This window comes from Biomphalaria glabrata, chromosome 13 (assembly GCF_947242115.1).
Source record: "Biomphalaria glabrata chromosome 13, xgBioGlab47.1, whole genome shotgun sequence".
NCBI classification, from domain to species: domain Eukaryota; kingdom Metazoa; phylum Mollusca; class Gastropoda; family Planorbidae; genus Biomphalaria; species Biomphalaria glabrata.
This window is the reverse complement of record NC_074723.1, coordinates 23,990,848-24,016,627: the sequence shown is the minus strand read 5'-3', so window position 1 is coordinate 24,016,627 and position 25,780 is coordinate 23,990,848. Positions and strand designations below refer to the sequence as shown.

Genomic DNA, 25,780 nt, shown 5'->3' with positions numbered 1-25,780 from the left:
TTTTTATATATATTTTTTTTAAATGAATGATTGTGTTTTTTTTTATTATCTTTAAATGAATCTGAGTAATATCATGGGTTTCTAAAATACTATTATTCTAAAAGTGTTTTTTTTTTCTTTTAGAAAAATTAAAATTGTACTGAAATAAAAACTGCGTGCTTCATTGCATTTATAGGACTAATTCAATGACAATTTAATAGAACAGTTGTTTGACCCGTGTCAGTGTTTCACTTGAAAATGAAAAAAAATGTACATTAGTTGTTGTTTTTTTTTTATTGTAAGATTATTTGTACATCTAAATCCTTCAAAATGCAATATAATACATATCTTAAATTGTTCCATATATAAAGTGAGGCGGTTGATAAAATTTAATGAGTTTGAATTTGTTTTGTCTTGATTGATTCAAATTTTCCCAGTACTTTTGTATCGTCTGAAAATACAATAAACTATAAAGCCATTTGGACAAAAGTTGTGTCTTTATTTAACGGATTCATGCTGGTTTGTTTCATAAAAGGAAGTGGAGGATAAAAAATATAAACCCACACAAAAGATTATCTTAAGAGCCACACATCTAAGAAACAGAGCATATAATCAGGTTGCTTTGGTCATATCCTTGTGTTCTCATAATATTGAAGTACTTCAATTTTACTTATCCATTAACCAAATCAAAATGTTTGCAAATTAATGCTCAAAAAAGTATTAAAACATAAATCATGCAAAGAATTGAAATGTAAGCTTATTGATAGTAACACAGATTATAAATTATTATATTGTAGTAATGGTTAGCCTCTTTCACTTTCAGCAATTTTTAATTTTTCCTTTGAGGTGATCATGAGTTGCTGCTGTATATATAATTTTTGTGTTTCCAATTAGGTCCAACCTTGGGATGCCTGTGGGCTTTAGTTTGAAGGAAGTGGCTTTCAACATAACCCTCTTCTAATACATACAGTTTCCTATTCAAAGTAACTCTTCATTGCTGTGTTACTTCATTCTTGAGGTGGCCAGAGTAAATGACACTTCCAAGTCTGCATGGGCCAGTGTCTGATAGATGACATTGAATTAGTTATTTCTCATTCTCCTTCATGATTCACTGTCCTATAGGATGCTCAGAATAACTCCTACTTTGTTTTACCATCAGACATACTACATTCCAAGTGGATGGAAAACTCCATGTCTTCAATTATGTCATTGTGTAGCAGCATTTGTCTCCTCAGCTTGTTTCCTTTGGAAGTGCTGATATTAGGATATATTCTACTCTTTTCAAATGTGTCAAGAAATTATCAATTTCCTACTACCTACATAAATGTCAAAGCAGAAAAAAAACAACTAGATTATACATTTCGTTTTCAAATTAGCTTGTGAAAGAATGTGAAGGAGTAGGGAAACAGCTATTAGGGTTACATTGTTGGAATATCTTTGTAGTATATATTATTGAATATTTTAGCTCACCATTTGGTTCAGAATATTTGTACTTTAGCCTCCCATAAAACAATTTAAAGCCTTATGAGTATCATATAGAATAATAAATTATGGCACATACCTTTTGAATAGGTGCATTTTTATATCAAGTTCGATCATAATCATGGAACAAATTTATTTTGTTTAACTTGCAGTATCCTGACCATTTTTTTGCAAATCTTTAAGTTCTGCATATCCTTTTTTTAGTTTCTATACTACCTTAGTTCTGGTATATAAAATCTAGGACTATGTTGATTGGCTGTCCACCCAGGTCAGTACAAAGACCAGTGGCTTTTCTTCAGATAATGATGGAATTTATTTTCTTCTCTGTTAGTAAAGTTAAGTAAAGTTTCCCCTTCTCAGACCTTGTGATCTATGGGGCAGATGATGTTAAGGTCATCTGTTTCTGTAGCCAATGGTTAACTAGCAGGGTGTCATGTGGCCAGCGCAACAACCAACCGCCTTTACTTACCCCAACTATAGTTAGGTACCCATAAGAATCCCGAATATTAAAATCCCAGTCTCCACCGAGATTTGAACCCAGAACCCCAAATTCAGAAGTCAAGCGCTTAACCTCTTGGCCACCGCCCTTCCCCCTCTTCTCTGTTAATAATTTTACACAGTAATCTAAGCAGCCAAATTATAGCTTCACGCTCAAGATGTGTAAAATTGAGAATAGTAGCCTCCATTGGAATAGAAATAAAAATGCCTTTCAATAGATTTATATACATTTTTTTTTATACATCCATAAATACAAAGCCCTATATTTATATACAGTTCAACAAAACATGAAGTAATAATAAAAAAGTTTCACTTGTACAAAAGTATATTACATATCAATTTTAAATAGTCACGGCATGGCCTAAATTGTGCCGATGTGCCAAAAACCCAAAATATCAAATAATTTAATTTAAATCTTCATTACACATTACAGTTTTATACAACATATACATATTTTTAGAATGTTTAAGTCATTTTACCCTTTATTAAAATTGGCATAGTTTTTTGTTTCAATATCATGTAAAATATTGCATCATTTGTACAATTCATTTGAACAATGTTACAAATGTCAGCTCTATTCTTTGAGAAAAAGTAATTGAAAAATGTTTATACAATATAAACAAATATCTATAAATGTATGGCTCCTTCTGCCTCCATATTCAATGTATGCCCCAAGAGTATCATGACCATGTGTTCTATTTGGTGAAATCCAAAGGAATGCTATACAACATATTTTGCAGCTGCTTAGTTGCAGGAGCTTTCAAAGGGAATACCCTCACAGAAGTGTTCAATGTTAATGAATATTAAAGTTTAGCCCTCACTTGTTTCAAATAAATAAAAACTTGCTAAAATAATAAAACAACTTTGACAGATATCTGAGCAAACACAATAGTGTAATTCATCATGCATGAGAGTGCAAGACTGTTGACTCTTCAAGTCATAGGGAAACAAGTTACATGTATAAAAACAGCTGTTTTCTCATTTACATTTAATAGGGAAACAAGTTACATGTATAAAAACAGCTCTGTTTTCTCATTTACATTTAATAAGGAAACAAGTTACATGTATAAAAACAGCTCTGTTTTCTCATTTACATTTAATAGGGAAACAAGTTACATGTATAAAAACAGCTCTGTTTTCTCATTTACATTTAATAGGGAAACAAGTTACATGTATAAAAACAGCTCTGTTTTCTCATTTACATTTAATAGGGAAACAAGTTACATGTATAAAAACAGCTCTGTTTTCTCATTTACATTTAATAGGGAAACGGGCAGTAAAATTTAAAGCTAGCCTGCACATCTGGTTAATTACTAAGGCAGTGTAGGTCAAAGAATGAAAAAAGTAAGAAAGTCAATTGGTTAACAATTAGTCTAAACTGTAGCCATTATGTGAATCAGTATAGATGCTCTATTTCTAACAACATCCATTCACATTATTTAGCATATATTTCTCTTGAAGGTGCAAAACTGTTGACTAGCTTTTTTTTTTTACATTTTTTTTTTGGTTTCATAATGATTGCTAGAACTTTTTTGTTTAAATTAAGGAAATGTATGTTCCTTTTTAAGCTGGTTGTTTTCTGAACTATTGACTGCAAAGCAAAAGGTGCATTAAAAAAATAAGACTAAAAAGGTCCTGTGTAAAATTTTAATGGAACCTATTAGTAACTATTCTGTCAAAGAGAATTTATAAAAATCCTCTCCTGTGAAGGAACTATCAACAGCTAATCCTCCCTGGAACCTATCACAATTTACGTATCAACAACTATTTTGTCAAGGTTAAAAAATTTAGCCAGCTAATCCTAAAGCGATGTTTACAATATTGATGTTAATCATAATTTCTATGTGCTATGTTAATTATTACCACTTGAAATACCTTATTATTGTCTTTGTATGTTGAAAATATGTACCGCACCTATTATTATACTTTGGGTCATCCCACAGTGGTGCGTAATCTCACATTAGCGTCACCAAAGTATGGCTAACTGAAGGCAGGAAAGGGTTACAAAAGTTTGTGTAAGTGGATAACCAAATTTTATTAAAGTTAGATTAATGTTTCATCATAACTTCTGGAAATTTTATTCTTAAGAGATTGTAAAAATGACTTGAATAATACATTGCAATAATACGATTGTTAGGTTAGATATCGACACTCGATTGTCATAGCCAACAAATGTTAGTGACTTAGCAAGTTAAAACACTACATATAGGCCCTACACAGTTTGGAAAATAACAAGCTTAATAGCTGCTTAAAATCAAACACTGAATAAAATCAATAAATGTACAAATGCACGATGGATCAATAAACCTCCATCTTTAAAAAAGAAAATGTTTGCTTCTAGTGAACAGCTGCCGTAAGGATATCTCAGTATTTACAAAATCAAGTTCTTATTTTTGAGGGCATTGTATTATGGAGGAGATCAGCCTTGAACTGCAACCTCTGGTTCTGCTCAAATCTAACCGTAGTGTTCTTCTCCATTGTCTTTATCTGTAGTTTATCTTCAGCATTTATCTCCAGAACTCCTGAAAGATAGGAAACAATAAAAAATCTTTTTCTACAATTTATTTTTTTTTCTGTCCTTCCGTACGTCCCGTTTAGATTGTAAAACTAGATAATAAAAAGCCGACATCATTTTAGAACTGTCAACTATGTAATGCAACGGCTATTTTGATATTTTCTGAAAGCCAACCTTTTAATTTTCAACATTAAATATGCAAGCAGTTTTTTTTCATAAAATATGCCTACACTTTTTTTTACAACTACTCACTATTAATAGTTAAAAACACTGGAAATTATTCCTGGAAGTGGAATTTGAACCATTGCCTACAATATTATGTTGTTAATTTCTTCCTTTTTTTTTCCTTATGACAACAGTAAGTTATTGATGGTCATTGACCAAAGTGCTGGTAGACAAGTGATCAGCTGTAGGCGAATTATATTTTAACTTGTAAAACTTGAAATAACTTGAATAACATCTTTGTGGTCAATACTAAATAGAACTTTTATTACAATATTGACAAATTTAACTCACTACTAAAACACATCTTTTCACTTAGGTAATCTGGAGTCGTCTGTTCTACATAAGACCGCTGACAACAATACCACTTAGCTTGCATCATTCACACAACATAGCCACCAACTAAATCGCTAACCTCTTCCCACAGTCACCATAGAAACACACACACACTACATAACAATCGAGACAAATTGTTCACACAATTTTCTAATAGACAGCTTAGTCTATAAAAAACAATCACTTCAAAAGTGTAAATTCAGTTGCCTTTTGGCAAATTGTCTCATGCATTAATCAACAAATGCAATCCACTAGGTCTTGGATTAGAGTGCAGCATATGACTTGACTACAAAGACCCAGCCGCAACCTTACATATTTTGAGAAATGCTAATTAACTCTTGGTGTGATAAGCACAAAAAAAGATAGCTTTTGATTGCATATCAACACGCTAATGAGAGAAGCTAGGAGAGACAGGGTTTATAAAATAATGTTTGATTCAAGACAGAAAAAGTTCTCACCGTCAATCACACAAATCCTGTACTTGTAAGATCCTTTACTGTTGGGGTGAGGACAGTTGAAGCCACCTTTGGGACAGGAAAGAATGGTTTGATTGTTCAAAGAGATACCTAATGAGTGTGTCTGAGATTCGTCGACAATTATAACCTGTGGAAAGTCACATATATTGTGTGATTTATTTTTTAAAAGTAGGCCCTATGTAACTAAATGGTCAAAACAAAGATATAAAAAAAAATTGAAAGCAACAATTACATATACAATTCCAGTTTAAAAGCTACTAGATACTTGGCCTGACTCGATCCTCTTTTCAAACCCAACCTAAACCCAACAAGTGAGCGGTGAAGTGGTCTCCAAACCGAGGGGTCTTGGGTTTGAATCCCGATGAAGACTGGGTTTTTTTAATACAGGATCTATAGGAGATCCCCGAGTGAGACCATTCTTTAGAGAAGGCCTCAACATTGAGTACTGACCTGCAATGTCACAAACTGTGGGCAGCATAAATCAATAGCTTGTTGCACGTCGTACAGACCTGTGACATGGGAATGAGGTACTGGTCTATAACGATTGGTTTTGGCCTGAGTCCACTGTACTCTAATGGGTATATTACATTAGTTAGGGAGAGTAAAGGCAGTTGATCATTATGCTGGCCACATGACACCCTTGTTAACCATCGCTCACAGAAACAGATGACCTTTACATCTTCTGCCCTATAGATCACAAGGTCTTTTTTCTTCTTAATTGCAAACTCATTTTTCCAGTTTCTTTGCTTATGTTGCAGCAGGTGGTGATTATCTTTTTACAAACTTTAAAAACTAATTAGATTTCCATGTCAGAAAAACTATAAATAGCTAGCTTTTTTGGTATAACCGGTGTACAGAATAAAGTACGCGTTGATAAGCTATGTTGTTGTTTTATTAAGGTAAATAACACTTTGTGCACTTTTTAGCGGCAGAATCAAATTTTGTCTCTCTTCCATTTAAAGTTTTTTGGTGTATGTGTGTGTGTGTGCTATATTGCAACATTGAAGTTCATTTTAGCGTCCTTGACATTGCTTAGGTGCATGTGAAACTCTTCACTAACAATCATTCAACACAACTTTTCTTACATTAATGCCCAATTCACGAACTCCAAAATGCCCTCTTTCCGGTTAGTGATCTCCATCAGAGGTTTGCCACTCTTTCTGCTCTTCTTTCTGTTGCCACTATAGTTTCTTTTGCTGGCTTACTGGTTAGATAGAAGGCTAATGGAGAATCTGAGAATTGAACGACTAAATGAAATATAGGCAGTTTGGAAAAAGAAATCTGAAATGTTTCATTCTAATTAACTTTTAGTGCAATGTCGCCTAATTGTGAAATTTATAATAACATAATGTAGCTTATTTCTTGTAAATACTAATAAATATTAAGTAACGAATTACCCAATCCGAACATGTTATGCGAAATAGATTATAATACTACAAGCTTACTCACCACTGTTAGGGTATTTCACTGTTTGACAACGGCAAGCTATAGGTACTGTAGGCCACCTTGTATTGCTAATGCATTCTTTGAGAAAGTAAAAAAAAAATATATAAGTATGTGAAAAAAAAAAACAAGAGATACTCTAAGATTATTATTCCTAGTCCAAACTTCCAGCAGGATGACAGGTGAGAGAAGCAGCATTTTTGTGACAACAGTCCAGAGTGCATACCACATAGCAGAGTAAATATATTCAAGTTTTCATACACTATAGAATTAAAGCACTAGTTGTCTTGACAAGTTTACAGGATTTCACTGGGTACTTTGTTTCAAATATCCTGATGGCCTTGTTGTAGCCAGCATACATTTTACTGCCGTCACAGGAGAAAGATAAACTGTAAGCTGCCGTGACTTCATCATACTGATCATATGCTCAGTAGTTGGGGACTATTTTAACTTGTTTTTGAGTCCCACATATGAATAAGAATACCTGAACAAGTGGTGACAACCCTGTGGACAATATTCAAGTTATATGGAATTAGAAATCTAATTTTAAACTTAAAAATTAATATCAAATCAATTAGCTAAGGTGAGTTGTTTTTTTCTAGGTTACAGTAAATGATTTTCAAGAGTTGATTAAGTTAGCAGAAAGACCACTATTATTCCCTTACTAGGTTAAATCAAGAACTTCTTATCACACAAACACACAAAATACTATGTCTATTGATTATACTATATATATTGAAGAATCAAGATGTAAACAAAAAGTAAACTATAATTAATTTAATGGCTGCACTTGTAAAAAAAAAAATAAAAAACTAAAATGGGAACAAACTAGCATTGCTCACCTACAAAGCTCTGGTAAAAATCAAATAATTCCAGGAAACCAAGCAAAGTCTGAAAAAAGGAATTAATATCAAAAGAATATTATCTCAATGCAATGTTTAATAATCCTAGGCATCACTTTCAAAGACCGCATCACAAACCAAGAGACTAGAGACAGGGTTAATGCAGCGATTGGACCCCATGATGACCTGCTAACTATTGTAAAGAAACGCAAGCTTAAGATATATATGGCCATATTACAAGATCTACAGGGCTTGCAAAGACCTTCCTTCAGGGAACAGTACCAGGAAAAAGAAGAAGAAGCAGACAGAGGAAGCGATGGGAGGACAACATAAAAGAATGGACGGGCCTACCATTGATAGAGATTTTAAACAAGACAAAATACAGGGAGGAATGGAGAAAGACTGTCGACAAATCCTGCTTGATGCCCAAACAGACGAAGGGATAGGTAAAGGTAAAAAAAAAGGTAAATCCCTTTCAGGCATTGCAATCTATGGGGGCTAATGATGTAAAGCTCATTTGTTTCTATGGCCAACAGTTAATGAGGGTGTCATGTGGCCATCACAATGATCAAATGCCTTTATGTCCTGAACAGTTTTAATGGTTGCCCTTAGTTTAGCAAGCAGTCAGATAAACTATCTATATGACTTAAATATGACTTAAAGATTTTCTTTTTAATTTTCAAATAATCTTTATATTAATATAATCACTAAAATATCGTGACTAAGTGCTAAGATTGAATTTTATATTTAATGTTATATATAGATATATATTATATATATATAGTTATATAATTTTGCATGTGCACTTTCATTTCAGTAAATCAAGAAAATCGACTTAGTTTTAGAAGTGCACAGCGATCCTCTCTAAAGAGTTTCTCTTTCAAGCTTACTAGATGATTGTTTGCAGCATTGTCCAAATCTTGTGTTGCAAATGGTTTAAAGATTCTAATACCGGTACAGTTATCATTGCTGTTTGTCAGAACACAGCTACCATCAAGAGACCTAATTCAATAAAGTGAAAACAATCTTTTAGTTTAAAAAAAAAATAATTAATAAATTATTATAATAATAATAATAATAATAATAAATCTCTACTTTAAAAAGAAATATTTTTTTTATTTCCATTTAACAAGAAAACAACCATCTTGACAATTACAATATCTAAATACTAACAAGCTTTGTATTTGATATTGAAACAAATGGATTTTTAAAGAATAGTTATAGTAGAGTTGATCAATCTTGTTTTTAAGGATCTGGAATGTCTTGGGACTCTGAGCATTATCTAAGTGTAATGGATGCTTTGTTGATCAGACTAATTTATCAATAAATCATCAATAAGCTAATACATTTTTTTTAGAAATAAGTGAGGGGATCGCATGTTCTTTATTAAAGGATGTGTAAACAAAATCTTAATAATAATATAATAATGATAGATGACTGAACACATTGAAGAGCAATGTAATGTTTTCTTCAAAGTTATATAAAAATACATTTGTCCACTTTATATGAAGACATTTATTTTTTTTTTTTTAGTTTTCCTCAACTGTATAATGCTAGGTTTGCATAATTATCCTAAGGAATAATATTGAAAAAGGTCCAGAAAGCAATATAATTTATGTTTCTTTTTTGTTTTTTCCTCGTAACAGCCCTTTAAATGGTTAGTACTTTGAATTAAAGGTTTTAATATTTACCATTTGCATCCTCACAAGAAGTTATCTTCACTTTTAGTCTGAAACTCTTGATAAGCAGACATATAAAATTTTGGCACTGAGTCTATTGTCAATTTATATCTGTAAGTCAGGCAAATTTATATAAATTAATAAGCTTGATACATTGCTTGAGGTACTAAAACAACAGACACCTTTGACCATAACTAAAACTAAACAAAAACGTGAAAGAAAAAAAAAACTTTCAAACAAGTAAGAGTAAATATCTACTAAAATAAAATTAATATACTTTGGCTTTTAAAATTCTTTTTCATTATTATTATTTAGCTAAAAATGAATTATTTCCTGAACCCTTCTGCACAACAGACATTGTGAAAGAACATTGACATCTCTTTAACATCTTTCTTAGCTTAATTCTCAAAATTACTTTCAAGGCAAAAGACAGATGAATAGAGAAAGATGGTCGACAGATCATGTTTCATGTTTGGTGCACCAATGGTTCAACAAACTAAGGTTAAGTAAAGGTGAACTATGAATAACTGAACAATTTATTAATAATGTCTCTTTCCTTTAGAAGCAAAATTTGCTGGAATTAAGAAATAAAAGCAAAAAAAATTTTTTTTACAAAGAACTTTATAACATTCTGTCTTTAAAAAAAAATATTTTTTTCCCAACAAAATGAGCATACTTATTTTGCACTTGAGTAAAATAGTTCATATTATAAGACTCAGACTCCCACCTTTCCATATCACTTCCATTTTGAGGTTGAAAATTTTCATCTGGCTGTTGAATGAAGGATATGAAAACAAAAGCATATATTTAAAACAAAATAAAATTAAAAAGAATGGTACCTAGACTTAGTGCATTAAGAAAATTTAAGCAATGTTTAAATAAAAACACTTATTTATCAACATTAACTGATAGCCACAGGTAGGCCTACAATTTTTATCACACCCACAAACATGTCTAGAAGATAACTTATTATAAGTAGCAACATTTTATAATTATAATAAAATGGTAACCATAACAAAGGGAAATACGGTAAAGGAGGGGGGGTATGAATAAAGAAATATTTTAATCCAATGAAATAGACAAAAAAGTTCCAAGTTTACATCATCATACTGCATCAAGTCCAAACATAAAGAAAACATATCATTCTACATCAAAACTTTTAGCATTTGCCTGACCTGTCTTTAAAGATGTCACTTAACTACTTCCATTATACTTATTTCTGTACTTCATTATGTAATTAATAATTTTTCCAACATCTACAATCTACAAACATTTTCACACTAAATATAAAACACATCACAGTGACAAAACAATGGATCCTTGAGCACAAAGCTATCATCTGAAATAGACTATCACCCAACAGACCAATTAATTACTACATTCTTAAGTAAATTGTAGCCAGCCATTACAAAAAGAGTGGTTCAACTAATGGGCATCAGGAACCACAGGCTGAGCAATTTATAGAGAAATGACCACGACTGACAAAATGGACCATATCTATCGCCTCCTCTGCAATCTACTATTTTCCAACTAAAAACAGGAAAAACACATTTAAATTTTAAACTTGACAGAATAAACCTCACACACCCACCCCTTTTGTAGGCACTGTGCATGCCCTTAGGAAACTGTCCATCATACAGCCCAGTATAACAAACACTCTATATGGCAGTGCAGAATAGCTGAAAAAAACAACAGAGAGGCTATTTTTTGTTGACACAAACTAGTAAAAGCTTACAGCCTTACAGGTCAGCAGCAAAAGAAGAAAAACAACTTTTTTTCCCACTACTTTACCTGAGTGACTGTTGTTTTGATATTATTTTGATGAACATTAGAAAAGCGTACTACGTCAATCTTTGCTTCTAGATCTACCTCTGATGGTGCCAGTAAACTAACTTCAGGGTTAATATCTATATTTTGATGTAGGCTATAATGTTTATTATTTGATCAGTGTCCAAAGAATGTGTAAAGGCATGTCAACTGGCTCTTAAACGTCCATTAACTGCGACACTGAATGCTCCGAAAAATGATGTCTGATTATTCCTTTGGTGGGACAGAACATGGTCAGATTGTAGTTTAGGTGATTTATTTACAACACTAGATGTAGATATACTGTTTCATCAGAATAGAACTCTGAATCCATATTCAAAGATAAGGAATTAGAATTATTATTAATTTTTTTTCTCTTGTAATAAGTTGGGTTTAGCATTGGTGATAAGATTCTGTGATCGCCCATCAAAATCATAATCTGCTACATCTGACATTAGTGACATCCCTGTTTTGGTGCTGTTGCTATTCAAATTCATGGGCACACTAGACTGATTAGAATCATGTGGTAGGCCTATCTCAATCTGTGACATTGAATTATTCTTTTGAGAGTCTACAATTACATTCTCATTATTAGACCTACATCTATTAATTGCTATTGAATCAAAATCACTTTGATGACTACAGACTAGGTCAACTGACTAGAGTAGTGGTGTAGTAATTTATGTGCGAATTTGATTAATTTGTACAAATAGAATCATTATCATCATGCTTAGCCGGCTTAGGGGTAGAAGATCTGAATGATTTACCGACTTCACCATCATAAGATGTGCAACTTATGTATCAGTATAGGTATCTAGATCTATAGGCTAGGAGTGATTTCCCTTAGGAGTTCCGCAAGTTTTTTCCTGTCTCTATGTTGTCTCTGGTCCCGTCTACTCGGGTATGCTAGGATAGAACGATGGGCCTATATCATGGGTAAGACCCTGCGTGCGATAAAGTTGGTGTTGGAAAGAGAGAGGGAGAGAGATAGAGAGTTACTGGCAGATCTATGGGGCCGCTCTTTGGGTGCAGATGGGGGGGGGGGAGGGACCCCCTCTCGAAATAAAATATTTCAAACATTTAAATGTTTTCCTGCCAGACGTTGATATACAGTATTAAGTAAGCCTAACTGCATAGCTATGTGATATTTGATGGAGTGTGGTGTCGATGGTCCCGGGTTCAAACCCTGTCCACCGTCCTGCGTGAAGTTTGAGCTAATATATATTATCTAATAAAGAGATTTAATGTTGTTTCACAACATTCGGATGGCTGTCTAGTGGTGCGGTATGCGTGCTGGACTGTCGTTCGGACTTATCGATGGTCCCGGGTTCATAACTTCATACCAAGCCCGCTGCTATCCCCCGTGTCCTGCGGGAGGTTTGGACTATGAAGTAAATTATCTTCAACTCTTAAGGAACACCCGAAACATGTAACACATATTACAACAATGCACTAATCTTCAATTCTGAAGATATAACCTCTGTCTGTGGCATTTTACGTCTCGAGAGACGATCTTTTCCCTTTGCAACTTCTTGTGTGACTAAAGAGGCCAATCCTGATCCGGGATGGAGTGACCTCTCCATTGCTGGGGAAAAGCCTGAGCGGTGTGGGCTGCCCACACGTCAACAATCGCCTCTCTTCCATACTAAACGCATCCAAAAGGATGCCAAGCCATCGCAATTTGGGGTCAGGTGGCTGCAGGAGTTTGCCAGAGAGCAGTAGTCTTGCTACTGTCCCCTCGCCTTCGGGGCTCCAAGACCGGATTTTCTGTTAGGGTTTACTCCCTTAGCCCTTACAGGGACACACACAAGGCAATGCGACTATTTAAAAAAATATAAAAATCTCCGCGACAAGACATTTTACTTAACAATAAGATGGTCTTACAAAGACAATGCCCATTATACATGGGCTTTATTTAGCTAGCTCACAATGAACATGATCTTCAGATTTGCATACGCTGCCGACTCTCTCGGTTTATCTTTAGACATTGGGAAAATAAGTCCTGTTCTAGAAGTCACCCAATAAAACCTACCCAACCCCATAGGTCGCCGTAACCCCTGAACGTGGTAGACCACTTCACAGACCTAGGAAGCATCGTTTCAATGACGCATCGCTTTCAAGGGAAGTTGATAACCGTCTGGCCAAAGCCAGTTGTACCTTTGCATTTCTCCAGGCGAGAGTTTGGCGGAATAAATCGTTCCGCCTGCCTACAAAAATCAATGTCTACCAAGCATCATGGACACACTGTGGCAAGACCGCACTACAAACAGCGATGTTCTAGCGAACGCCGGTATGGACAGTATAGAAGGACTTCTTATGCTCCGACAGTTACACTGGGCAGAGCAATTATTTCGTATGGGGGACAAACGTATACCAAAAGCAGTCATATTTCGGTGAGCTGAAAGGTGGTCGACGTAACAGAGGTGCTCACGGAAATGCTTTAAAGACCAGCTTAGGCACAAACTTGCTATTACTGACATAGAGAGAGCTTGGCTGCATGCGGCTTCAAGTCGAGACAGGTGGAGGTCACTTACAAAGGCCGCAGGATACACATTTGAGACCAAAAGAAAATCCGCTGCCGAGGATAGACATAGACGGCGAAAAGGAAATTGAAATCGACCACCGGCGGACAATGGTTATGCCTGCGCTAGAAGTGACAAAATATGTAGGTTTCAGCTGGTGCTGAGTAGCCACGGGAAATACCTCATTAATCTTCGGACTCGAAGACAAGCCTTATTATTATTTAGCATTTATTTACCTCGATGGCCCCTTTTGGCCAGTACTCAATTAGATTCATGGCACAGAGGGTATTAGTCGAGTGAAAACTATTACCTCCCCTATCTTTTTATTTAATGATGGATCCCTGTGCGCAAGGTCTATGTCAATACCTTCAAACAAAAGAGCGATACATGAGCAGTTGCTATCAAATTTTGGATAATAAAATTAGAATCTAAACAATAATCAAATTTACACCTTTACCACAACTAACTAAAATTTTACATATTATATGTTTATTCATCATTTGAATGTCAATTATTAGAAATTTAGTCTCATCAATATTATTATTATAGCTCTTGACTCTAGACAGTCTAATTTCAATTTACTATTTTATGCCAGCATGATATCGTCAATCTGTTTCCCATTTGCATGAGTCTAAAACTATCGTATTATGCGTTTCATAACAAGATTAATATGTCTCTTTGTTGTTTTTTTCCACTGAAATGTGAAATTATATAGAGAGTCTACATATTATTATATTTTCAAATGGGATTGTCTTTATTATCACAACAGTGGCTTGTTTTTACCTCTGTGAATATCTTAAATGTTCTAATTAACTTGATTCATAATATATGACTTTTAAATAGCCTAAGATTGCATATAAAGGTTTTATGTATCTTATCAACCATCGAAAAAAACAAAACAACATTGAGTGATTTTCACGATTCCCTCATATTTGTGACCTACTATTGACTTTTTAAAATAGTTGTATTATAAATTATATAAATTATGGCCATTCCCTCATTATTACATCCTACTTATATACATGGAGTAATTTAGTCTAGCATGTTAATTAGAGGCTTACATTTTGCTAACACATTGGTTTAATGGCTGATTAAATAATTCATTCCCTGCTCTAAATGCACTTTGAAAGAAGGATCACTTGTACAAATTTGTCCTCGCATATGACTCTTCCAAATCTTGAAAATTTCATGGCACAAAAGATTAAGTAACAAGCTTGCTCAGGTCTCCCCAGTATACGCATCACCCTCCGGCATCCCAGCCTGTTTTGGTCATGTCCACCACATGGATGATGAATCAATCGCCAAAGTCATCCTCTATGGGCAACATGCAACTGGCACAAGGAAAACTGGTGCTTCCCACCTCGACTATGGGGATGTAATCAAACAGAATCCTAAAGCTGTTGGGATAAATATTAATGCTTGGTAAAACATATAACTCTAACTAGAGAAAATGGAAACAAAGACATGTGAGCTGGTCTTCAGTTAGCTCAAGGGGGAAGGGGCACGAACGAAATTCTTCTCGTTTTGTGGGTAACACCGGCGAAATTCTCAGAAACACTGCAATAGCAGTTACAATGATACAGAGTTATACATGAAACATGTTCTTAATTTTATTTTAGTCTTAGTAAGAAATATTTTGGGACACTCATCTCGCGAGATATAATGACGCCTGACAAATTTATTTAATGAACATTCAGAAATAATTTGTTAGTTAAGAATGTGTATACTGCATATTTAGCTTTTTTTTTCTTCAGATTTATTCTTGAGCTAACTGGGGATAAACTCTTGAAGTGAATCAATCAAGAATCCTATTTGTCTACTAAATTAATATGTTTATCACTATAGAACACTTAACTAAAGGATTTTTTTTACGAAAATGTTTTTTTTCTTGAGGATTTGAATAAGAGATTGACCCTTTACAAAACAATTAGATCAATTAGATATCCATTATAAGACATCAGTTAGGCCAGGTTCACATTTAACTACACATTCACTTTCACCTATCCTTTGGTCTGCTGGACCTTTGGGGCACCACCTAAGTTCTGTCAACCTTTTTTTCTCCATTCTTCTCTGTCATTTGTTCTTGATAGAATTTTATTCTGATGTTTTTTTTCTGAAAATATTGAAACCTGCCTTTTTACCTGTTGGTGGACCACTTTGGGGCCGATTTTGAGTTTGTGTTTCCACACAAACTGTCTTTGTAACCTTGTTTTTTTATAATTGATTCTTGTGTTGTCAGGTAAAAGAAATAATAATGTGCACAATTTCAACCTGATAGGAGATTTCAGAGAAATAACTTTTCACTAGACAGACAGACAGGCGGAGTGAGTTTATATAAGCTATGTAAAAATATATGAAGGTCCAAATGTAATTGTATTAAAGTACTTACCATTTAAGATCACTATCCAATTGGTCAGTTCATAAAAAACATACTATGCATTGAGTCTGTTGATTGATTCTTAGTAATTAGTTATTCTGTTGTTTTTCAAACTAATAAATAGTTTTACAACTAGCGCGAGCTTTAGACAAATGTTTATAAAAAGTCTAAACTTAGAATGTTTTGAAGCCATCTTGACATATTTTTTTTTTTTTTGCCATTATTAGACGATCTCGTAGAATCCCGTTTTTTGTATAGTTTTGTTTTCAGATTTATTGACTAGATTGAATTCAATTTCTCAGTTAACATTAAAATTGCAAAATATGAACATCTTGGTTTATAAAACACACGTTAATTTTCTTTAAATAAATCTAAAAACAATTAACTCTCTAACTTTCTTTCGAAATCAGTTACCAGTTCATTATCAAATTGATTCAAAGTCCTTCTCTTCTTAAGTTGTTGTTCTGTCAACTCTAACATGGATGTGTGGCTTAGTGGTTACAGCGTTAGTCTCTCAATCAAATCTCAATTTAGGATCACGAGTTCGAATCTCGACTAGGGCAGAGTTATAAATATATAAAATATATAAAATACAATTAATAAAAAATATTACAAAAAGTTAATAAAAATGATAGTAATAGATAAGTTAATGCACATGGTCAGTATTTAGATAGGCTGGTTAACTGGTGGATTCGATGTTAGTGTTCGTCTACTAGTCTGGTCTGGACTAGTACAGGGTGGATAAAATTAGCTGAGCATGGTGGATGGACTAGTGTTAAAATGCACAAGGGAATATTAGTATATGGTGGATTAAAGATTAAGATGCATGGGGCATGACATGGTAGGTTGCATGTGGATTAGTGTGCACATTTTCTGGATTAGGTTTAACACAGGATTAGTGTCTGTCAGGCTATCAGGATTAGCGTTAAGATGCACACGTTGTGGTGTGCACACTGTCTGGATTAATTCTCAGGGTTAGGGTTAAATTGCACAAGTTCTGGTGGTCTGGTGGTTAATATGCAGGTTTGTGGTGGTGTAGATGTGCACACGATATGGATTAGTGCACAGGGTTAGGGTTTAGATGCACAAGTTCTGGTGGTCTGGATTAGTGGACAGCTAGTGTATAGATTAGTGTTAAAATGCACAAGTTATGGTGGTCTGGATTAGTGCACAGGGCTAGGGTTAAGATGCAGGGTTAGGGTTAAGATGCAATTTCTGGCGGTCTAGATGTGCACACGATCTGGATTAGTGCACAGGGTTAGGGTTAAGATGCAAGTTCTGGTGGTCTAGATGTGCACACGATCTGGATTAGTGCACAGGGTTAGGGTTAAGATGCACAAGTTCTGGTGGACTAGTTGTGCACACTAGTTAGGGTTAAGATGCACAAGTGTTCTGGTGGACTAGTTGTGCACACGGTCTGGATTAATTCAAGGTAAGGGTGGTTAACATGTGCACATTGTCAGGATTAATATAGGGTGGGTAACATGTGAAACATGGTTGGGATTAGTGCAGGATGCTTATAGGGTTAGGGTCTGTATTAGTTTAGGGTCGATTAGTGTCTGGACTACAGGACTACGTGTGCAGGCTAGATTAGATTAGCACCATGTTTAGTGTATAAGGTTAGGATTAAGATGTGCACTTGGTTAGGGTTAGGAGGGTTAGGATCCAGGGCAGGGCGGCAGGCTAGATTAGATGAGCTCGTGACATTGTAGCGCTGGTGTTTGGGTTAGGGTTAGCGTGTGAATCACAAAACTTCTAAGAATTTTCTACAGAAATAGAGTCCGAATATGAATACGTTTTATTTTGCATTGTAGTGCGCAAGTTAAGCAGACATTCGGATTTTGATTTTTTAATGTGACCCAACAACAAACTACAAGATAAACATGTATTTCGAATGAAACAGCTGCAATGCAGCGGGATTTTCAGAAGTTGGTTTCTGAAAAAACTTCCTACATCCCATGCATTAGTGTAAGTGCTATATCCACGGCTTTTTAATAAAAGTGCATTTATGTTTGTTTTTGTTTTATCTTTTCTGTTATGTGGCCCGCAACACGAGTGTCGAAAATTAAAATTGCCTGCTTATTACATAAGGTTTGACATCATTGTTATATCTAATAAATTGAATGGAACATTATTACATGAACATAGTTTTTGCTGTATATTAATTTCACAACATCCAACCGAACCGAACTTTAGATTTGACCGAACCGAACTGAACCCGAACATGCTCGTCATCGAACCGAACCGAACTTGAACTTAAATCTGACCGAACCGAACCCGAATTTTAAAAGTTGGGTTCGATTCCCATCTCTAATCTAAATGTGGTGGGTTCAGCACAGACTATGACAACCCAAATGATGAAGCAAGTCAGGAGGCTTATTATAAGTTTAATGTACACAAAAAACCTGCCAAAGGCAAACATACAACATGAGGTATAAATACTAGATCAAGCAAAAACAAAAAAAGAAAATCTTATAGTGTGAACCAATCATCTCTTTTGTGAACATGAGAAAGATATGGAACACCACCAAACATTAATAAAATAAATGACAAAGTAATTAATAAACAATAAATCAAATAGTTCTATAGAAAACTAACATACATTGAAGAGCTTCGCTCTTACCATTTCTTACAAAAACTATGACAATTAAATAGAACAAAGGTAGTCCGACAATGAGGACAAAACCTGGGTAGCAATATGATATATATAAAAAATAAACAAGAATATGTGATGTACAAGAAACAGTAAAAATGTGTTTACCTGCAGCCTTGGTCAAAACAATGAACTTAGGACAAACACAGCAGGATCAGACAAGGTGGTATTGGAGTAGGTGCGTAGCAGCAAGTTTCAATCGAGGATGCCAGCAGGAAAAGGAATTCGAATCTCAGCTACCGGGGCAGAGGTCAACTTGACCCTTTGCTGACCGGTGCTTGGTCAAGTTGAGCCGACCCGTATATTATGTCCTCCCCACTACAGAGCCCCTAGCTTGAAACGACCCGTCTCGGGGCGTTTAGCCTAGTACGTTTCTGGAAACAGAAACAACTGTTTCTTCTCCGAACAGCCATTTTCTTGGACACCATATATGTTTCCGGACTGTAGTGTATTTTAACCTTGGATTCTACAGGGTGGCCTATCAGGTTTCTCTTTGTATGAAGAATGTAGCTGGTGCTGTGGGCTTTCCATCTGGTAATCAAGGACACTAAAATCTGTCATAGATGTTTGGGAACCTGATGGTAGTGCGGTAGTGAGGGATGAACCAAAAAGTCTCTGTTGCTGGTGGCACTGTTTGTTTCTCCTGAATGAATATGGTCTGCGGAACTTATCAATCCGGGACTTGCATGACTGACAAGCCTCAAACTTTCCATCTCTGGATGTAGAGCCTGGTTGGGTAAGGTGACTTGCACCACGGGTGTGAATGCGCCTAGCCTGTTTATTGGCCCGTTGTCCTACTTGGTTGACTTGAGGTGAAATGGCAAGTTTGCTCCTGCTAACTAATTCGGAGGGGTGAGACTTGACTGTTTCTCTCGCAACCTGCAGGGCCTCTCTACATTGAGAGCTAACATTAATAGGCAGGTGTGATGGCGTCATATCTCTTATGGTGTGCTTGGATTTAAAAACGTCTTGGGTGTCTCTTACTCCTTGTTGAGAGGATGCGGTTAGATGCACTGAAGGCAACTTAATAGTGGAGTTTTGGGGAATATCCAGCTTTATAAATCTTGATCCAAGTACAATGTCATACAATGAGGATTCTAAAACAGCAGCTGTAATAGTACTATGGACAAAACGGGACTTGACATGCACTTTAGCAAGAGGTACTGTTTTGGGTGGGATGTCTAAGTCAAGAGATTGAAGGGTCACTGATACATCCATAATGTCTTCAGGTCTTACAAAAGATCTACTGACAATAGCATCAAAAGAGCAGCCAGAGTCTAATAGACATTTAGCCCTACGTCCATTGATTAGCACTTCCTCTTCAACTTGCGGATTACGTCCAGTTGAAGATGGGTTGTTTGTGTATCCAGGAAAAAGGGCAGCAATTGTGTGGATTGGCTTTGATCTGCATTCATACAAATTGTGTGAGCGGCTGTTGTGAAAATTACACCATTTTCCTAACTTCTGCCTTTTAGGTATTGTGGGTGGATTTTCTGAAACAGGGGGCAATAGACCATTGACAGAACAACCAATAGCACTTGAGTGAATCAGAGTTTCAGGTTGTGACAATTCCAGACATTGATTTGCCACATGTCCAGACTTCCAGCAGTTGATGCAGACTGGTGCTCCATCCTCAGCATATGGGAAGAATCCCCTACTTGTTTGCGCCCAAATCAGTCCTGCAGGTGCTGTGGGGCGGTTAACTGCCCACTGAACTTGGTGACTTGTCTGTGTTTGGGGGAGAGGCTGGTCGGGGTATGGGCTGCTCTGCCCATTTGCTTGTGGAGTGTGCTGTAAAGCCTCCAATAACTCCCCAAACCTGTTCAATTGGGAACTTACCAGTTCACACCACTGGTTTTGTAGTTGGGAGTTTCCTCGGTCCTGGCTTTCCCATTTGAGGGCCTGGTTTCTAACTGCAATGAATGTTATTGCTGGTTCCTCCTCCACCAGTCTCAGCAGTTCCCTACGTAGTGCAGAGTCGTTCAGCCCGTGGACGAATTGATCCCTCAGCCTTGCCTCGCTGAAGCACTCAACTCTCTCCCGCCTTTGTTGGCTTACCGCCACCGAGTGTTCGCAGAAGAGCCGGTGTGAGAAGTCTCGAAGGGACTCTGCTATCTGTTGACGTGATCTCAGGAAGACCACCTCAGCTTCTCGCACTGGCATAGTCTGGGCAAACGCCTCAAGGAGGGTTTCCAACAAGGCTTCTGGGTCACTCTTTGTCTTTGAGGTCTGCAAATCGAGCTCCTTCCTGGCGGGGCCGCTGACATTGCTCATAATGACTGCCACCTTTTCCTGTGCAGAATAAGGCCTGAGCTCCCATGCCTCTCTTATTTCCCTTGCAAAGTCCTCAGCCGTTGGCTCATCGGCAGTGCCCCTACCACTGAACTGGCGCACCTGCTTTGTCTGTTCCGAGATTATGAGAGGCCGTTGGCAGGCCAGTTTCAGGGCCTCTAACTGAGCCCGGAGGGCAGCGACTTCAGTTTGGTCCACTCCTGCTCCTCCTTCTGGCTCTCCTTCGCTGCCCAAAGGACCGACCTCACCCCAATCCACTGCATTGTGTTTTGTCCTGTTCTCCATTGGCTGCAGGTTTTTGTTTAATACAATTATACTCTAACTTAATACAATTATATACTTTAAATAATAACTACCTAAACTACCCTGAAAGAAAAAAAAAAAAACAACCGGAATATCTCAAATGGTACAATATAATAAAAAAAGTACTTGTTCAGCTTCTGACTTGATTGCAAGGTTCCGAAGGCTCCACTTATCGTCTGAAAGGGAGGTCTGGTAGACTCTTTCTTCGGATCCCACTTCTGACACCAAAAGATTCTGTGGTGGGTTCAGCACAGACTATGACAACCCAAATGATGAAGCAAGTCAGGAGGCTTATTATAAGTTTAATGTACACAAAAAACCTGCCAAAGGCAAACATACAACATGAGGTATAAATACTAGATCAAGCAAAAACAAAAAAAGAAAATCTTATAGTGTGAACCAATCATCTCTTTTGTGAACATGAGAGAGATATGGAACACCACCAAACATTAATAAAATAAATGACAAAGTAATTAATAAACAATAAATCAAATAGTTCTATAGAAAACTAACATACATTGAAGAGCTTCGCTCTTACCATTTCTTACAAAAACTATGACAATTAAATAGAACAAAGGTAGTCCGACAATGAGGACAAAACCTGGGTAGCAATATGATATATATAAAAAATAAACAAGAATATGTGATGTACAAGAAACAGTAAAAATGTGTTTACCTGCAGCCTTGGTCAAAACAATGAACTTAGGACAAACACAGCAGGATCAGACAAGGTGGTATTGGAGTAGGTGCGTAGCAGCAAGTTTCAATCGAGGATGCCAGCAGGAAAAGGAATTCGAATCTCAGCTACCGGGGCAGAGGTCAACTTGACCCTTTGCTGACCGGTGCTTGGTCAAGTTGAGCCGACCCGTATATTATGTCCTCCCCACTACATAAACCCTAATAAAATTTTAATTACTAAACTATTTGGGCCAGCATAAGAACGATATTTAATTAGCGCAATAAAAATTATCCCTATTTAATCCCTAATCCCAACAAAAAAAAAATACAGACCTTCATCAACAGATGCCTGAGAAATATCCTAAAAATACACTGGTACGACAAAGTAGAAAACACCAAAATGTGGGAGATGTGGACAGAAAAATATAGAAGTGCAGATCTTAGAGAGGAAGTGGGGATGGATTGCTAACACCCTTAGAAAAGATACCAGCAACATAGCTAGGCAGGCCTTAGAGTGGAACCCCCAGGGAACAAGACGCAGAGGAAGACCAAAAAGAACATGGCGACGCAGTGTACTTAAAGAAGCAGAGAAGACCGGGAAGAGCTGGGAAACCATAAAAAAACTAGCAAGAGACCGTGGAGAGTGGCGTGTTTTTGTTGAGGCCCTATGTTCCATGAGGAACTCATAGGAGTGATGATGATGATGATGATGATGAATCCCTAATAAAATTGTAATTACTAAACCAACATCAGAGTGATATTGGCACAATAAAGGTTATCCTAAATTAAGCCCTAAGGAAATTTCTTTTACTAAACCATATAATGGCACAATAAAGTTTTTCCCTAATTGAGCCCCATTAAAATTTGCATTGGGGCTAGTATGGGATCGACTATGGCACGATTCTGGAAATCCCTAAAGTAGTGATTTTACCCATTCTGGGCCCATATAGGCCCCTAATGTAAAGGTCATCTGTTTCTTTGACTAACAGTTAACGAGTAGGGTGTTATGTGGCCAGAACAAATACTGCCTTTACTTTCCTCAAACTAAAGTCAGGTAACCATTAGAGTTTGGGTGGTGTCAGGGGTGCCTAGGAATCCTGGAACTCAAAATCCCAGTTTTCAACGAGCCCAGGACCCCAGGTTTGGAATCCAAGCTCTTTACTCAGCCACCATGCCCCAATGGTAGTGAGCTTAATTGTTATGATTGTTATGATAATTCTTAATGATACGGTCCAACCAATATTAGAAAAATAAATAAATGAGAACAATGACCCTGATATCAAATGCCCAAGTTATCCGACTTCAGCGTTTCTGATAACCTGTTCAATTACACTGAACTGAAGTTATTGTTGCATGGATCACAATTAATTAACAAATTCAAAGCGTTGTATATGCACTGTCCTACTAGTATATTTAGCAATCTAAATAGAAGGTCTATGGAGAATACGGTTTATCATTGTGGCTCCCCATCGTGTCACCAGACCTCCGGCAAAAAAAGATGTCCTCCTTTTTGAAGCCATATGTCATCCATCTGGCAGGCATTGGCCCAAAATTAAAAATATGTCCAGCTTTTACTCCGTTGTTTCTTGACATATTTTCCAACAATAAAACTCAATCCTTCATAACTTCTGGTAAGCCTATAAACTCACTAACTCACTTATAAATGAGATACTGTCGTGTGTACATTAGACTACCTGAAGGAATGAGGAATTGGTGCAACCAATACTGAGTTATTTGACCAGTTTTGTAACTTGAAATAATTTGCAAGACAGAAAGATGACTCTAATCCTTTTTTTTTTTTTGCAACCTCTTTCATGAGATTGGTGTTCATAAATGGAAAAAAAATGTTTAAATGAAACATGTTACTCAAGATGTGTTGTTGTTTTTTTTCCACTGATCAGTGTACTGTCCTTCACATTAGACAAATTGAGAAGTAGAATCAGAAACAGCAACAGTTAATTGTGTGTGGTCTGTCTGTCCAGTCCGTACATCCCGTTTTGTCACAGAAACTAGAAAAGGTATTGATAATCAAATGTAAAGGTAGCGTCTTTAGTATAAAAATACATCATTTTTATAACTATTCACTATTAATAGAAAAAAAAAAACAGGTCACACTATATTACAAAGGGAGACTATTTGACCTTAGATTGTATATTTTTAATTTTTATGCAAATTTAATGTGTTTTTGTATTACTTTTAAAAAATGTTTAAAAAATGATCTATTACTAAATTAAAATAAAAAAACTTAACCTATTAATCATATTAGATTTGTAACACAAGATTTACAGTAGATCATCAGACGCGCAAATTCGTAAACCAATTATAATCAATATGTATTATGTATATGATGATAAATACATAGAATAAGCTACCGTGCCGCGTCCATATCAACCCTACATCAATAGCTTTTTATGTATAAATTAATCATGTTTTATACTGTTATCTAATTTATTTCATTACAGGTATGTATTGTAATAAGTGAAAAATTTTAATAAAAAAGAAAGGCCAAAAAAAAAAAAAAAACAGAGAGAGAGAGAAAAAAGCCCACAAATGAGGCAAAGAAAAGAGGCCTTGAGCCCAAGGTTTCCCATGATGAACAAGCTTAAATTGGTGAACAGCACATAATAAATACTGAAGTTTAAACACAAAAATTTTGAAAAAAATATTTAAAAATAGGGAAAATTAACCTTCTTAATTGAGGCATTTAGAAATGATCAATAAGACAGATACAACTTGCTCACGCTGAGTCACATCTTTTCAATCATCAGTTCATTGATTACGTATGAATGTAACAATTACAATTACATAACATTAACAATGTAATAATAATAAGATAAGATTACTACAGGCCGACGCTCAATCGTATCTCCGTATTATAATATGGTGTCGTCTTTCAGTCTAACAATATCCTACTATCGATAAAACATTCGATACGAACACGTGTCTTCTTTTAGCATTGTTGGAGATATATAGTGCTACTAGTCGACCCACGGCGTAGCATACGCCGTTATTTTGCAGGGCCGGTCATAGGCCACTGCAGCCTATGCTACCGCAGTGGGCCCCCGCACTTTCATAGGACCCGCGCTAACTCTAGGTGTATAAATTATTTAATCAAATCATTTTATAACTTATAACAGATTTCCCGCGGCCTCCTGTCGATTTACCAGGTGCTCCTGGAAATCTCCTGAAATTGCAAAATATACGAACAAGTGATGGAAATATCCGGAAATTATTAAAATCTTTAGAAAACTCATACCAATCTCCTGAAATATATAGACAAAAATTGTCATTTTGGGGTGTCATTCATAATGGAAAACGCCAATCCTACGTGCGTTAAAAAAAAAGCGGCATTATGCAATACCCGTAATTGTGGAATCTAGTGAAAGAAGCTTCTGGCGCCTCAAACTAATGAAGAATTACTTGAGGTCAACAATCCTCGTAGATAGATTGAAACATTTGGTAATTCTTACTATTGAGCGTGATCTATGTAGAAAATAAAGTTTTTATGATATACTGTATGATTTCGCTACACGCAAGGCTCGTAAAGTAGTTCTGTACGTAGTAAAGAATGAATAAAATGCAAAGACGAATTTATTTACTAATATAAACTCTTAAATTTCACTTATTATCCGTATCCCTACCTAAACTTGGCCCCGCGAAATCCGTTTCGCATAGGG

The 25,780-nt window shown here is 35.9% G+C and overlaps 1 protein-coding gene and 1 long non-coding RNA gene across 4 annotated transcripts; both read right to left on the bottom strand.

Moving 5' to 3' along the window:
• Window positions 1-293: 293 nt before the first annotated feature.
• LOC106070781 (uncharacterized) lies at window positions 294-16,511 on the bottom strand. 3 transcript variants are annotated; one of them, XR_008774474.1, is made up of 10 exons: window positions 16,190-16,511; window positions 14,862-15,197; window positions 10,149-10,243; window positions 9,485-9,583; window positions 8,684-8,795; window positions 7,794-7,842; window positions 6,958-7,032; window positions 6,594-6,728; window positions 5,491-5,635; window positions 294-4,481 (listed from the first exon to the last, which is right to left on the bottom strand). It is a non-coding gene; the product is annotated as an uncharacterized LOC106070781 (long non-coding RNA). The 3 variants fall into 3 exon arrangements; XR_008774473.1 differs by having other exon boundaries at window positions 6,594-6,740; window positions 16,190-16,500; XR_001218309.2 differs by having other exon boundaries at window positions 6,594-6,740; window positions 10,200-10,243; window positions 16,190-16,498.
• A 2,772-nt stretch (window positions 16,512-19,283) lies between these two features.
• Window positions 19,284-22,315, bottom strand: LOC106065542 (uncharacterized). The gene is made up of 2 exons (XM_056009185.1): window positions 22,102-22,315; window positions 19,284-21,745 (listed from the first exon to the last, which is right to left on the bottom strand). The coding sequence occupies exon 2, from the start codon at window positions 21,405-21,407 to the stop codon at window positions 19,284-19,286; it is 2,124 nt and encodes a 707-aa protein (XP_055865160.1). The 5' UTR covers window positions 21,408-21,745; window positions 22,102-22,315.
• Window positions 22,316-25,780: the final 3,465 nt, after the last annotated feature.

Excerpts from the sequence above, each read along its gene's own strand:
- LOC106065542 (XM_056009185.1), bottom strand. The coding sequence starts at position 21,407 with ATGGAGAACAGGACAAAACACAATGCAGTGGATTGGGGTGAGGTCGGT.